Source organism: Anas acuta, chromosome 20 (assembly GCF_963932015.1).
Source record: "Anas acuta chromosome 20, bAnaAcu1.1, whole genome shotgun sequence".
Taxonomy (NCBI): domain Eukaryota; kingdom Metazoa; phylum Chordata; class Aves; order Anseriformes; family Anatidae; genus Anas; species Anas acuta.
In genome coordinates, this window is record NC_088998.1 from 3,906,131 (window position 1) to 3,921,670 (window position 15,540).

At 56.0% G+C, this 15,540-nt stretch overlaps 1 protein-coding gene across 15 annotated transcripts in view; it reads right to left on the reverse strand.

The window, feature by feature from the left end:
* Window positions 1–15,540, reverse strand: part of ASTN2 (astrotactin 2) — a 324,948-nt gene that overhangs the window by 165,742 nt on the left and 143,666 nt on the right. For all 15 annotated transcript variants that reach the window (XR_011089090.1, XM_068656627.1, XM_068656614.1 and 12 more), the window contains 3 exons: window positions 11,027–11,111; window positions 10,801–10,875; window positions 10,560–10,697 (listed from right to left, as the gene is read on the reverse strand). Coding sequence is in view for 14 of the 15 variants with exons in the window: in XM_068656627.1 (XP_068512728.1) it covers window positions 10,560–10,697; window positions 10,801–10,875; window positions 11,027–11,111 (298 nt within the window). In the remaining variant the exon portion in view is untranslated. The remainder of the gene's footprint in view (window positions 1–10,559; window positions 10,698–10,800; window positions 10,876–11,026; window positions 11,112–15,540) is intronic.

Consider the following 15,540-nt stretch of genomic DNA (forward strand, 5'->3'; position numbering starts at 1 on the left):
CCTGGGGACATCCCTAGAGCGCTCTGCTGCAGCTACCTCACACGGCACAACCCACGCCATCCCCCCGAATTCAATGGGGCTGATATGGGGCTGCCCTATGTCTGCAGGTACAGCAGGAACGGTGAGGAGTTTTTTGGAGCATCCGCAGGGATGCTCCCGATACCCTGCAAACCCCATCACCTGCAGCTGCACAGCCCCAGAGGCTGGGATGTCATCGAGAGAGGGACAGGCAGGGGACATCAGCCCCACGGGATGACAAGCAGAGGGAGCCCAGACCCCGTGCACGCCCGGTGTTGCCCCGAGCAGGCTGCCAAAAGGCCAGGGAGGCAGCCAGCTGACAGCAAACCTCAGACTCCTTTACATCTCCGCAGCTGATGAATCTGAGTGGCACACAACCAGGGCACCCTCCAGATCTCTGCTCATCTCCACGTGCTTCTTGGCCTCCCTCAAGGCTGGGTGAGGAGACAGCACCAATTTCTGTATTTTTCCCCCCCAATCTGTGCAGCAGGGTGGAGGATTAGTGCTGCTGCTCCCTGGGCACGTGGCGTCCCCCTTGATGCCACCCCAGCTGTCCCCGAGCCCATCCGACGCCCACTTTCCTTTACGAGCGAGCCAGGTGCTGGTTTTACTGCAATGAAGTTTTTCAGGCTCAGGCTAAAAGCTGTATTTTTTTCCTTTTCATAAACTAGGCTTCAATAAATGAGGAGGTTTCCACTTACAATTAATTGCCTGTGCTGCAGCATACCCTGGGTGTACCGGGAAGGGGGGAGCCTGGAACCCCCTGAGCTCCAAAGGAAAGGAGACGCCTTGAAAAGCGCTTGGGTCAGTGCAGCCGCTCCTGACTCTCCTCCTACTACATTGGTATCATATATTAGTTGTGTTTGGGCACAAACTCTGCCTTTTGCCCCCAAAATCCCATGCCGTCACAGTGGTCTGGCACCAAGACAAAGTCCTTTATCCAGGAGATTGGGACCTGATAGAAGCCCATGACCAGCTCCTGGGTAAAACACCCCCACAAACACCGCCTGGGGGCATGCAGGGAGCAGAACCTCACAGGGTTTTTTCCCCCAAAGGACAGCCAGAGGGAAGGCTCCTGGGCACATGGGATAAATGGGGGCTGGGGTCAGGAGCCTCGGCACGGGTTAAATTCATTGCTTTCTGTGGGATTTTCGGGGCATCCCTCCGGGGAGCTGGCACAGAGGAGCGGCCCCGCAGCGTTAGCTCAGGTGGATGAGCCCTAGCAGATGCCAGGGCCCGTTACGCACAGCCCCTGCCTGCTACAGATGGCTGTAAGCAACGTGTTCACCCCTCGGACTCCATAGGTCTGAGAGCTTTTTGTTAAACCACCCACCGGGTTATAATTAACCCGCTATCAACTACCCAGCTACAGCCCAAAGCTGCTCCCAAACCCACAGCAACTCCAGGTCAGAGCCACATCCTCAGCTCTGGCCCATCTGTGTTTGATACTGATTAAAAAAAAAAAAAGAAAAAAAAAAAGAGAAAATGTGGACTGAACTGAATAAAGAGACTTCTCACTGCAAAAGCTCAGAGCATATTTACACAGTATCCTGCCTTAATTCTCAGCTTCTTCATTTATGTCATTTTAAGCCCTCCACAGTCGCAGGGAAGTATTAGCTGGTGTTTAATTGTGTGCTCCTGGGTTCAGCCCAACTCCCTGCGAGCTGCCACGGGGAGAGAGCCTCCGTCCACGGGGTGAGCGGGTGGCACAGGAGGGATTAGCAGGGACTTGGGCAGGCAGTGACAGGGACATCCCCCGGCACAGCCCTGAGCTGGGGGGGGGGAGCTCTGCCTGCAAACACAGCCAAGTCTCAGCGAAGTGAAGGGCCACATACATAAGGCACGTAGGACACCAGCGCTGAGCACGCTCTGGCACGCACCAAGGGCACAGAGCAGCAGTGCCACGGCAGCCCCCGCGTGACCTGGCTGTGTGACACTCAGGACAAATCCCCAGGTGAGACACCAGGACCTGCCATGTCCCCCAGCCCCACCCGACCCCAGAACTGCCCGCAGTCCCCTGCAAAGCCGGCTCAGTGCCTCTGCTTTAAGCCTTGCATGGAGCAGAAATGCGCAGGGCGCTGTGCCGGCACCCGCACCCCTCCATCCCTGCTGCCACGCCAGCCAGCTCAGCTCGGGGCCGTGGCTGCACCCTCGGTGCTGTGACAAAAGGCACTGGGTTCAGCCAGCAGCACCTCCTTAAATCAAAAGCACCAGAGGAAATGTCTGGAGCTGCATTGATTAGTGCTCAGGAATTCTTCAGGCAGTGAAAGCAGGGCAATTCCCAAGATGGGCTTATTTTTTTGCAAAGCTTCAACTCATTTTCTACATTTTTTTTTTCCCCTCCTGCTCACTCCCCAGCCTTCCTTCCAATCCTCGCCAGCTTTGCAGCACTCTTTGATTTCGCCTCTCAAAACAATACTCTACTTAATACACTCCACCGTGGCACCCAGGAAACCACCGCCGCCCACCAGACCCCCGGGCTTTACACGCGTAGCAGCCAAGAAGATGTTTAGAGAGCTTTTCCTTTTCACTCCACAGCCAGCAGCCAGACTTAGGGAGACCAGAGAAGCTGCCAGCCACTTATCAGCATCCACATCGGAAAAGGAGAGGTCAAGTGCGTAGCAAATAAAGAGATGAAAAGGGGCAACGATGCGAAACCTGGACACGGCAGAGGCGAAGAGCGGAGGATTTGCAGCTGCGGCACGGCTGCGGTGCCACCAGGCAGCTGCTGCAAAGCACGGGAAGGTCAAGGGCTTTCTGTGCCCATGGGCAATGTTGGACACTGCACTGACATGGTCTGCACAATGGGTGCTGAGCTTTTTGGTCCTTACACCTGGAAGGTGCTGTGCCATGGGTACCCTGAGAGCAGCGGGGGTGATAAAACCACCCCGAGAGCCGGGTGAGGTCCTGGAGCGGAGCAAAACCCCTGGGGCAGCAGCTGTGGGACAGGGCACCCAGCCCAGCAGGGTCGATGGAAACCTGCCTCTGGCTGCTCAGGAGTGGAGCCAGTGCTAATTAACTGCATTTGTCTTCGGACAGCGGGGCCACCCCGGTTCACTGGCTGCAGCTGCGGCTGCCCCGTGGTTGAAGCCGGAGCAGGGTTTTCCCCACATGTTCCTGGTGAGCACGATATTCCTCCAAAGCCACGTCGGCCTCCCCCGTTCCTTCCACAAACAAACAAAACCCCATAAAATAAGCCTAGGGGTTAATTTTCTCCAAGAGTCCGTTCCAAACCTGCAGGAATGTTGTCCTTTTGGAAATGCCCTTAGAGGAGAAGGACGAACCTGCCCGGCTCGTGTCCACCTCTGCTCTCGCTGTCCCCGCTGAGGCCGTTTCTCATCCTCCCAGCAGCTCCAAAGCCCGTCGCAGGTCCCTGGCACGCTCCCAGGAACATTTCAGCTCTGATGGATTTTATTAGTTTTGTCCTCTGAATGAAGTGATCCAACAGCAGTCACGGGAGATAAAAACCAGAGAGGAGGAGCGGAAACGGGCCACACTGGGCAACTTGGCGGCGTTTGAAATCTCATCAGAACCGGCTGGAGGATGGTGCCGGCTCTCTCCGCTGAATTGCATTTAAAAATAGCTAAAGAGGAGTTATTAATGTTTTCCCAAGGTCATGACCCCGCACAGGACTGTAGCTCCCAGTCACACACGTGGGAGCAGGGACACCGTCACCCCCCGCTTCAATGCACTTGAAGATGGGGCTGCTCACGGCAGGGAGAGGGCACTGGCTCAGAGCATCCTTCCCCAGACACGTGGGGAGTCCTGGCCGTCCTGCTGCTGCCACCACCCTTGTTTCTCAGCTGCCCCTCTCCTTCCCCACCAACGCAGCTCTGCATGCTCACGGCTTGTGATGGGGGAAGGCATCGTGGGGCAGCTGGGCTGGGAACAGGAGTCAAAGCTGATTCCTAAGCCTTTGCTTTTGCTGGAGCTCAAGTACCTGCACCACCAGCCAGCCCTGCCCCACTCCTGCTGGGCTGCTGTGGTGTCCATCCCCATCACCCAAAAGCACCACGTCCCTGCCAGCAGCGGCCGTGCACTGAGCTCCATCTATTCTGCCTGGCAAATCCCTTGCATCTCCCATCCCCAAACACTGCTGTGGTTTTTAAATCACATGCAGTTGCCCCCTAAAAAAAAGCGAGCCCTCTTTTTTGCTTGCATACTTGCTCAGCAGCCCAGGCACACCAGTCCCCAGCCACTTTCTGACACCTCCCCGGGCTGCCTGGGGCTGACACCAGCCCCTCCTTGAGAAAACCCCGGCAGGCTGTGCAGCTCGTTCCTCTCATTTTGAATGAAATAACGAGGCTCGGCACACATGGTGTGGAGGAGCAGAGGAGCAGGAGGAGCAGGGCAGGGTTTCCCAGCCCATGCTGGATGCGGCGTGCCCAGGAGGTGCCAGCCCGGTGCCTCTCCTGCCGGGCTGCCCAGAGCCCTGCCCAGGCAGCAGCCGGTCACAAAGTCACAGGTAATAAACTGAGATGGGGAAAAAGACATAATTAGGGGAAAATAGTGCAGACAGGCTGAATAAACAGAGAGGCCATGGGGCCACAGTGCCTTTGAACAGGCGGCTGCAAAGCGCACTCCGGCCAGTGTTTAACAGGAAGCAAAGGCAGGGACATAAAACCAGACAACACCACCAAACAGGGACGGGAGAGCTCCTTCCACTGAAAGAAACCTCAATGCGTCGTTTTGCTTCCTTGCAGCTCGTTACATGCACGCATCAGCCCCTGCCTGCCCCTCCAAACCCTTTTCTGCTCGTTACTTGTCCGGGTGCCGGCAGGATCCTGCTGAAGAGCTGAGTGGGGCTGGCAGCAGGTGGTTTGGTGGACGGACAGACGGACACACGCGACAGCAAGAGAAGCTCTGGCATAACGAGAAGCTGCAGAGCTCGGTGCCAAATCGTGCTCTGCGCTGGGAGATCCCAGCTACATTAAAAGGAACCGTTCTGGGTGTGAGACAGCATGTGCGTATTTGGCGGGTGTTGGGGTTTTTTTTAATTGTCTCAATAAATACATAAACAAAATCTGTTTGTGCATTTGTTTGCTTTTCCCTCCTGGGCTCCGTGGCACCGCTGATGAGAGGAACAGCAATCACTCAGCTGCACAACTTGTGGCTGCTCCCTGCGATGGATTTGCCTACCAGCTAGTCCAAATTTACATCACTGCCCCTAGGTGGTTTGATCATTTTCCGTGTAGTTTTATAGCCCAGCATGAAGAGCTCAAGAATTTAGCAGGATCACACACAGAACTGGAGCAGAGAGAGGGAAATTCAGCAGCACTGTACCAGGGATTATAAAAAAGCCCACAAGGAGGGAGGCTGAGATGTTTCTGCACCCTCTCAGTGCAACAGAGGTGCTGGTGAACACAGCTTTCAGTTCTGACCTAACGGAGACAGACACTCCCTTGGTGATTCCAGATCGAGTTTAGTTTATTTTTTATTTTTCCCCCCTTTCCTGCCTGCCCCTCATTTCCCTATAACACCACTCCTTTGACTCCTCTCTCCTTCTGCTGCTCCCAGCCATCGGTGGCTGCCACAAGGTTACGTCCCCGTTTAGTCATCCCTTAGCCAAATGAGACATCGCTGACTCCTCCAATCTGCTCTCATAAATCAAACCAGGAGGCCAGGACCAGGAAAAATCCCACAAGCAGCCTGATGCAGAGTTAACACACGCGTGGCAGAGGCTGGCAGCTGCCTCTCTGCACCACATCCATCCTTCCCCCATAGAGGACGAGGCCGGGGGCTGCCTTTATCCCAGTGTTACGCACCAGAAGTTGTTCCTCCACTGGTTTTGGTGAGCTGACGACGTGCTGGGGTGATAAGGGACCCAGCCCAGAGCTGCGGGGACGTTATCTCCGGGGATGCCGGTGTCTCTGTGATGTGCACTGTAATGGATTGTCATCCCTCCAGAAATGAGTAAGTTGTGCTTGGTGATGCAATGATCAATTTGCTCCACCACGTTAAGCTGTCCATTCATCACAGGCACCTGCTGTCAGCTGCGGTGTCGGTGCCCACGGCTGCTGCTACCAGCAGGACAAAAGCCTGGAAGGCAGCAACGCGGGGTCGCTGCTCCTGCTCAGAGACAGCCCCAAAAAGGGCTTCCCTTGCATGACCGCACCCCAGGGCTGTGCTGCAGATGGAGGGAACGTGGAGACAGAGCAAAAAAATGCAGCAGGAGCGGGTCCAAGAGAAACCCTTTGTGCAGAATCGGTGGTGCTCGAGGTGAGCAAGAAACCCTCCTTGTGCTGGAGCAGGGTGCCCAGTAAAACCCTCCCGAGGCTCAGCAGTGCTCCCCTGCAGCAGCACCCCTTTGTCTGCGCTCCTGTGGGAGAGGCACGAAGCCCAGGTGCAGAGCAGATGAGCCCTGCTGATGCTGTGGCAAAGCTGCTTCCCCTCTCCTGGCCCAGATTTTTCTTTTCTTCTCCTCTTTGCTTTCCACCACCCCCGGCAGGGCAGGGAGCCTCACACCGTGGTGCTTGGCACCAACTCGCAAAGCACCTGAATGGCTGCAAAAGCAGTGCCACTCGGTGCTTCTGGCAGAGCCCCTGCAAGGCGGGGGCAGTGGATTTGTCACAGGGGCAAAAAGGATTTGTCCTGGGGCTGAGCGAGGAATGGCCATGCGCAGGGGGAGCGAAAGCTCCTGGCCTCGGCACGGGCTGGTCCCTGCTCCACGGGGTGCGTGCGCTCAGAGCAGGGGGGGAAAGGCGGCTCGTGTGCAGTGTGTGAAGCACTGAGAGAACTGAAAATGAAATAATAATAACAACAATAATAAAAAATCTTGCTGATTGTACTTTGGCAAAGAATTCAGAGAGCAAAGGGGCTCACTTGGGAGCAAAACGAAGATGAATTGACAGAGAGTTCAAGAGAATTCATTCTGCCACTGAACACTTGTCTCTCCATCAGGACATCTCAAAGGCTTGTCAAGCGAAGGCAAGGCTTTTATTTGTTTCTATGGTTGCCATAACGATGGAGCTATATGTCATGTCAGGCAGCAGCTGAGGCTCACTCCTCTGATTTATAGCCACTCAGAAGAAATTACAAACTTTTCCGCCGAGCTGGGGACGCAGCGGGGCTGCAGGGTGCTGGGCAGGGCGTGCCGGCCCGTACCCATCCCCACAGTGCTAGGAGGGCCCCCAGCATGTCCCAGCGCTGCTCGCTGCCCCCAAGGGATGTCCCCAGGGGCAGTGCCACCACCAAGGGTGCCCCTGTCACCCAGTGCTGGGGTGCTGGGTGGGAGCAGCGGTGGGAGCAGGGCTGTGGGTCCTCCCTGCTGCTGTCCCTAATGAGCTGCTGATGGGGTGAGCAGCCTGCTCTGAGCAGAACAGTGATGCCCTGTCCCACAGGACAAGGGCGATATGTCCCAAAGGACCATAAAGGGAAGGCCACGTGTCCAGGGAAGGTCAGCAGAAGGATTAAACACCTGAGAGTAATCTGTTAACACCAGTACAGGCTGCTGTGCTCATCATTGAGATACTGGAGAAATACGGGATGGGAGAGAGGGATGGGAGCCATGGGGAGAGGGAAACAAAGGGGGGGCTTTAAAACAAGCGAGACAGGGTGAGATGCTTCTGGACCTGGCAGCTGGAGCATCCAGCCCAGCACAAGCTGGAGGCCAGCACAGGGAGAGCCTCCAGTGCTGGCCACCCTCAAAGGTGTCACCGGCAGCGTGGTGTCACCAGTACCGGGCTGTCACTGCTGGCCTGGCTCCCAGGAGCTACGACGTACGACCGATGTGATCACTGTGCAGAGGATCATGCTCTGGAGTTGCAGAGGGGACGCTTAAAACAGTTACTGCTAAATTATGCACAGGAGCTTCACCAGCTCTGACGGAAACCTTTTGCTCAGTTTAGGATGCGTGGCCCTAAAACCCCCACCGCCAAGTTCTGCAGGACGAGCCCGGTCCCTGCTCCCCTCCGGGGCATGCAGAGCGCAGGCAGCGTTCCCAGCGGGGTGTCTGCACACCCACCTTGGGATCCTACCTGCAGGGCTGGCTGCAGCCGTGGGAGGAAGCTGGAGAAGGCTCTGGCAGCGAAGCACGTGGAGAGCAACATCCCCGCGAGCTGCAGCAGGGAGTCAGCATTGCTCCAGAGAGCTGCTGAGTGGCAGAGCCCCACCTGGCCTTTCCGCAGTCTCGAGCATCTTCATAAAACCACAAGGCTACGTTTGAACCTTTAACCCTCCAAGTTGTAAAGACTTCATCACTTGTTTTCTCCAAACCAGGCTTTCTGCAATTTCCCTCCATTAAACTCTTCAAGACGAGTGACCCCAGAGCCAAAAGGTGCCAGACTAATGAAAGGTCTGGAGGAATTCAGCACGGCTGTTATTAGAGGCACAGAAGAAATACAGGACTGAATTACCAGCACGGCATTACAGGACAGCAAACAGGACACCAGGCGCTGGGACGCAGCGTGTTGCAGCTGCTGTCAGGTGCTGTGGATCTGACCCTGGGCACGGGGACGGGGCTGGATCAGAGCTAAAGCACCGCAAGCAGGAGCTGCAGGCACAGAGGGACAGCAGTGCCACCGTGCTCCCAGCGAGCAGGGCCCTCTGAGGGCACAGGGATGGCTTTTGGATATAGGTACAGTGGGTAGGATGCGTTCAGCTCCAAAATCAGGTCTGACGTTACCAGTCATCACTGGGACATCTGGACCACCAAACGGCTGCGTTGCTGCTCCCTCGACTTGCTGCCAAGGTACCTCTCAGTCCAAAGCTCCCCAAAACCTCAGCACAGAGACAGGGCAAGGCGATGCTTGTGAGCACCCAACACCGCAATGTCCCTGCGTGTGGATTGCCTCAGCACTGAGCACAACTTTTTGGCACCAGCTCGGGAGGCACCAGCTCCACCTCCACCCATCACAGGGTGCTCGGGACCCTGCGCCAGCCGCCTGATCCCGGTTTGAGAAGTGTTTAGGTTCTAATGCAGAAATAATAGATCAGTTTTTGGTTTTCACTGTATCTGTGAAACCTCCCATAATTCAACATCAAATATTTATTATTACGTTTATTAAAGTTTTAATAATTTAGCATCTCCTGCATGTACGATACAAGCGCTGTGAACTTGCCTCCCTTATTCCACTTGGGTCACTCCAATATTTATATCTGGAATTCTCAGTTCGGGTTTCATTAGGAGGAGAGCAGGCAACAGCCTCCATGCCAGAAGCTCCCTGCCCTGGCATTCCTCCATCCCGAGGCTCCTCCTCGAGGATCGGTGCCCAGAGACAATCACGGCACCGGGGCAGAAAGTGAGCTTCCCAACCTCTGCTTCTGCTTTCTAACGAGGATGTTAGGGAGCAAGAGACAGCGGTGGTTTGGCTTGGAAAATGTTGGCATGCAACAAGGCGACCCTTCTCAACCAAAAACCAGTCGCCTTCTGCAGACAAGAGCTACCTTTCCCAGCAGAGCCAAATTGTGACAGATATATACCATCAGGCTCCCTTTGCAGAAGAGAAAACGAGCACCAAACATCAACAAACACACACCTGGAAGCGAGGACCGTTTGGATGCCAGTCCTAGCTCTGCTGCAGGTTTTGGAGGTACCTGCTCCAACTGCAGCCCTGCCAACACCCCTGATGGAGCAGAAACAAGGAAGCCACTGTCCTGTTGCTCTTGGGAAGTGGAAGGCAAAACAGGCTGGGGAAATAAGGAGCCTGCTGGTGCCCATGAAGACGATTCCCACCACAGACAAAAATTTGTATGTCAGGAAATTTTGTTTGAAGTGAACAGGAGAAAGCAGCAAGCAGGGAGGCAGGGAGGGCTCCCAGAGTCTCCCTGGCACCCAAAGAACACATCCTCAATCTTGATTTAATGGGGGAGAGGGGATGCACACCAAATGCCTTGGGAATCAAACAGTCAAACCTTTGCAAACCAGGCAGAGGCAGACAACCACTTTGCCTGGCCTCCCTTTCTAAGCCCCCCGCTTTGCCCACCCTCAGCCCCCTCTCCCAGCCCCTCCTTCCCCTGGGGCAATTCTCCTCCTGCAACACCCTGAGGTCACGCTGCTGAATTAGACATTAGAGGAGGTCTGGCTGAGGCACGAGCTAGCCAAAATGATGAGTTAGAGAAACACTCGGGCATTTGCTGAACTCCAGGAAGGATAAAAAAATCCCCTAATTGCGTACTAATTGGACAAGCAGCACGGCCTTGCACCAGGTCTGACCTTGGCCCCTCAGGAGCCCCGGAGCAGGCTGTAGGGCTGGGCTGATGTGGCACACAGACGAGATTCTGCACGAGGATGGCACTTCCATACCTGCGAGTGCCCCAATTACAGCTGTGCAATCACACGTTAGATTGAAGCCACTGGAAAATTGCCTTGCCACAGGTTGATACCAATCTACCTGCCTGCATCAGAGTTATACGCACACACCTGGCCTAGACCCATCAGGACCAAAAAAAAAAAATAAATGCTGCAGAGTTATCACATCGGATTTCTTATTGGAAGAAAATTAATCAAACTTATCATCGCAGAAATTACTGCATCCTCAGGAACAATTTAAAGAGCAGTCTAGTCACTCGAGCATGAGCAGAGCGAGAAATCTGCTTCCTACCTGACATCTGCTGGATCTTCTGTCACCAGCACATCTGTCTTGCAGCTGGCGAGAGGATTGATGGAAAGCTCCACGGGGGGCACCACGAAGCTCTTACTGACCGGCAGCCACAGGCCTTGTCCCAGGCTATAGGTGGACCTGGAGTGAGGACAAACGTCTCAGGTGGGAAAAAGGGGTAGGAGGTGGGCCTCTAGCACAGGAGGTCCAGCAGCTGGAGGAGCCCAGCAGTCGTTTGACCCACCTGAGTATCTTCTCCGGCGCCTGCTCTCCTGTGACCAGGTCGTATCCCCTCTCCAGCGTTGTGTAGGGCCACGGCCTGCGAGACCAAGAGGGAGAGAGAAGCTGCGGCACGCCGCCGGCAAGGCCAGCAGCACCCGTCGGGCACCGGGTCCTTGGGGATGGTGGCAGCCAGGGGGGAGCAGAGCTGGCCCCAGCACCCCCCAGGGAGGGGCTCGGCTCCAACTCACCCCTCGCTGTGTCCCCAGTCACTGCGCACACACAGGTGCCGATGGACGGGGTCTGGGGCGTAGCCTTCGTGGCAGCTGCACTCCCCTAAAAGAGAGCAGGGAGAGGTGAGACATCTTTGTGCAAGGAGCCCCTGCTGCTCAGCCCTGCTCGTCACAGGCAGTCCAGGTGCCTGCAGTGGATTTGGAGCTCTTTGGAGCCTTCTGAAACCTCCCGGTGAGGAAGCTGGGAAGAAACCTGAAGCTTTTCTGAAGGGGTTACGCGACGTGCTCCCGCTGTGAACGGGGATGAGATGTAAGGATGCAAAACGTCTGTCCTCAGCCCATGCTCCTGTGCACCCCCGCAGCTCCCCAGATTTGGCCGAACTCTGCCCGATGGCCTCTGAGGACAGCTCTGCCTGCAGAGAAACTCCACGAGGACGTGGCTGCTCCCATCCCGACCTGCAGCAGACGGGCTGCCCTCGGTCCTCAGCGTGGTGCCAGCCTCACCCTCTGCAGCCAGCCTTCGCCGTGCCCCTGCCCAAACCTTAACGGGGTCTCACCCCGCTGCGCCTTCCTCCTGCACCCTGTTACACCCCGCTGAGAGCAGGAGCAGGGAACCCACCCCAATCGATTCTGTGTTTGGTAGAGAGGCGTAACCCGGAGCAAGAAGCAGCGAAATGAGCAGAGGAATTGGGTTTGCACGTGGAGTTTTCCCCTACAAGCACCCGTCGATAATTTCCCCCTCCCCAGTTGCCCCCATCACGCTTTTCCTCGTTGCAGCGGGCTGCTCTTTAAGCAGTGGTGCAGAGCCAGGAGGAGAAGGGGGGCACAGAGCCACTGCTGCCCCATTCAGAGGGGGGAGGCAGGGAGAGGAGAGCCCCCGGAGCCGGCACTGCTGCAGCCTGGCCGGTACCTGCATGCTCCTCGGGCCCCTGGGTGAGCTTCACGTGTCTCACGGGGATTACAGCAAGGAGCTTTCTTGTTGGGAAGGAACAAAACGGGGGTGCAGCCTGTGAGGTTTTTGGTTTTTTTTTGATGAGAGCTGTCTGGAAAGGGGGAGGTAGGAAAACGAAAGGGAGGGGGGGAAAGAAAGAAAGAGCTAATGGCATGCTAAAATGCAACGGCACCTTCATGAAATATTCACTGCTTTAAACACGTCTAATATTAAAGATTAAATGTCCTGGGATTTGTCCTAGCGACTTCGAAGCACTGATTTATGATCTGTCAAAAGCTGCTAACCTCATGATTCATAACGGGAGAGGCAGGAGCATTACTCCTCCAAAGGGAGTGAGCTCCTGCTCCAGCTCAGCCTGCCTGGCCTGGGGCTGGGGCGGTTTCACGGCAAGGACTGCGCGTCCTAATGGTCCCTCCGTTCAGTTACAAAAAGGGGAAGTTATTTTTTCCTTGGGTGCTTAGTACGCAAGTTTCCCCAGCCAGGCGGCGGCTCATTAATTCCTGGCGCTCATTACATAACAAATACAGGCTCTGCAAACCAGAGGCACCTCAAAGTGCTTGCAAAGCAGAGCTGGGAGGCTTGGGGGCACCGGCTCACTCCCAGCGCCTGCCATGGAAATGAGAGAAAATTGGGGGAAAATAAAAAACACCTACAGAGGTTGGCATCAAACAGCCCCACCACCTCCTTCTGGCTGCAGTCGTTGTTGTGTCCACCCGTTTGTTTCCTGTCGAGGCAGCGTGGTGTGGGAGGAGGAACTCCATCACCCCATGGAAATATCGATTTTATCGACCCCATCCTAGAGCTCCAGCAGCTGCAGCTGGCGCTGGAGGCTTTCCCAGGAGGTTTAGGGGAGGTTTGGGTGAGCAGGAGCACCCTGCGGCCACAGCAGGGGATGCCACAAAGGGCTGAGGCCACCGGCACCTCCCCAGAACCGTGCAGGATGCAGCCTCAGCTTGTCCAGGCAGAGCTTTAGAAATGCAACGGGAAAGCTTGCAGCAGGAGCTGAGCATTGCAATCTGCTGGGCTGTGCAATGCAGAACGGGCGGTGCTGCTCCACGTTTCCATGAGCATTTGCTCTCCTCGCCCTGCTGGGCATCTCCTCTCCTCCTTCAGTCCCTTCAGATACTCCGTGATTCCCTCTTTGCTCAGCCTGGCCAGGCATGATGCCGAGCCTGCTCCTGCCGCAGGGCACGGGGTGAATCCCCACGGAGGGAGAAATGCTCCGTGGGACAGGGATGGGGGTCCCTAATTCATAGCTCCTCCTTTGAGAAAGTACATTTCCTAAAGAGCAGATTTCCACATGCTGAAAAAACACAAAACAAACAAACAAACAAAAAAAACAAAACACCACCACCAAAAGCCCGAAAAGCAGTGCTGCTGTTCAGAGCTACCCAACCTTGTGTCTGCCTCTGCTGTCATTTAACAAACCATTGCGAGAGGGGGAGAGGAAACCCCTCTGCTCATGCAGGGAGAAGGTGCATTAACTGGAAAATGGAAAAGCACGGATCTAGTCAGAGGCTCAAGGAGGACGCCTGCTCTTCATGTGGCACACACAGGTATTTGGGAGGGCAAGGGGAGACCCGAGGCCGTGGGAGAGCAGCAGCACCCTGCTACAGCCAGCCCACAGCCCTGCTCTGTGCCACTGCTTCTCCTGCTCCCCTCTCCCACTTACACCAAATCCCAAAGGCAGCACAGCCACGGCTAATTGCAGGGAGCACTACGTCGTTGGGTCAGCTTCTGCTCGGGGGTAACCTCTGTCACGAGCTGCAGGATCCATCCAATGCTTCACAAAAAGTTTCGTGGAGCCTCCCTCCTGCTGTGCTGTCATTTCTGAGGAGGCTGCTTGAGGAGCCGATGGGGTGAGGAGTTCTGCGTGCCACCCAGAGCTGCAGGATGCCACAAAGCACCCGTGGGCTCCAGCCCCATGGCACTACGAATTGCCGCTCCAGGTGGGCAGGAGAGCAAGATCCAGAGCCTGGAGGAGCCGTGTAAACCAAGGACATGCCTGCCTGGTGGCTACACGCAGGCGGGAGGTTGCTCTGCCCCTTTTCCAAGCACAGGGCTGCAGTGCCTGCTTCACGTGGTGTAAGTGCTGGAGCTGCAGAAGGGCAGAGCCAGAGCAGTCCGCAGCCATGGGCGGCACCGTCAGCACCCCTGGCTTTTGGCTCAGAGCTGGCCCACAGCAGGGCTTCCTCATGCCTAAAGGAGGTGAATCCTCCACAAACCCCCATCAGGGCTCCTCACCTCCAGGAACATGGGCGAGATGCACAGGAGCTGGTGCTAAGGAGTAAAGCAACCCTTCAGCCGCATCCAGACCGGTGCATCGGGGGCTTCAGCTCTCTTTTCAGTACCTGCAGGCTTGAAACTGCAGAACTTCTTCATTTCACCCAACGCACTATGTTCCTGCTCCTTCTCAAACAGCAATAACCCCAGCCAGCTCTTTGCTTCGTGCAGCTGCACGAACACCGCACAGCCAGGCACGCCGGTGCCAGCGTGCCGGGTAATCCTGTTAGCCTCGTTAGGGCGAGCGGCGATCTGCTGTGATAATGCTGTGGGATCCCCCTAATCCTCCAGCCTGGCACGCAGCAGAAGCTCCTGCAGCCCCCGTGCTCCCAGGGAAGCTGCTCGTTGCAGGCAGTGGCACTTTTACTGGTGGAGCTGGGAGGGCTGCTGGCAGCAGTGGAGCAAACGGGGCAGCACAGCCTCCCCAGATCCCTCTGAAGGGCCACCCTACCCTCAGGGAGATCGATACCACCTCCCAACCTTCCTGAGGGTGCACTCAATCCCCTCACCCAGCTCATCAAGAAAGGTATTAAAGTAGACAGACCCAAGGAGCCCCTCTCCTTCCCCACGGCAGGGGAGCAAAGCCTTCACCCCAGCTCTGCGGGCCCCAATGTGTCCCTCTGGAGGTGGGGACAGGGGGCTGATCCATGCCACCCCAGCCACTTCCCTCCTGTAATGAAGCCGCTGAGGTTTCAGAGGTTCAGGAGCATCCAGAGGAAGTTCAGCATTGATTTATCCTTCGTGAAAGGTTTCTGAGCTCCTGGCAGAGCGTCAGGGAAGCAACCTCTTAATCCAGCACTCAGAGAAAGCCTGACAAGGCTGAACCGGCCCCTGCTGTCCTGCAGCCACCCGAAGCACAGGCTCTGGCCCTGCAGACACCTCTCCCACCTGCAGGATCTGCTCGCCTTTATTTGCAGACCCTGGGTGCAGGCTGCAGGGCTCCCTCCAGGTGTGGATGAGGAGGAGCTGAAAACACCCTCAGCAAAAGCCTTCCTTAAAGAGGTCGCTGCAGCCCCGTGGGATGGCAAAGAGGGTGTCTTTGAGAAAGAGATTCGGTAAAAAGTAAACATGGAGAGGATAAAGAATTGTCACATAGATGGTTAAATCCCCAGCTTCAAGGCACGTGTGAGGAGTCCTCAGGGAGCAAGTGCTGGAGCTGGGGCTGGCCCAGCTGAGGCTGTGACTCCCCAGCAGGGCAGTGCTGGCTCCTGGCTCTTGTTATCCGTGCTTCCTGCCCTTTGGGGTGAAGTTTCCCAAACTCTGCCTCTGCTTAATCCTGATGAGAAATGCAGCTTCA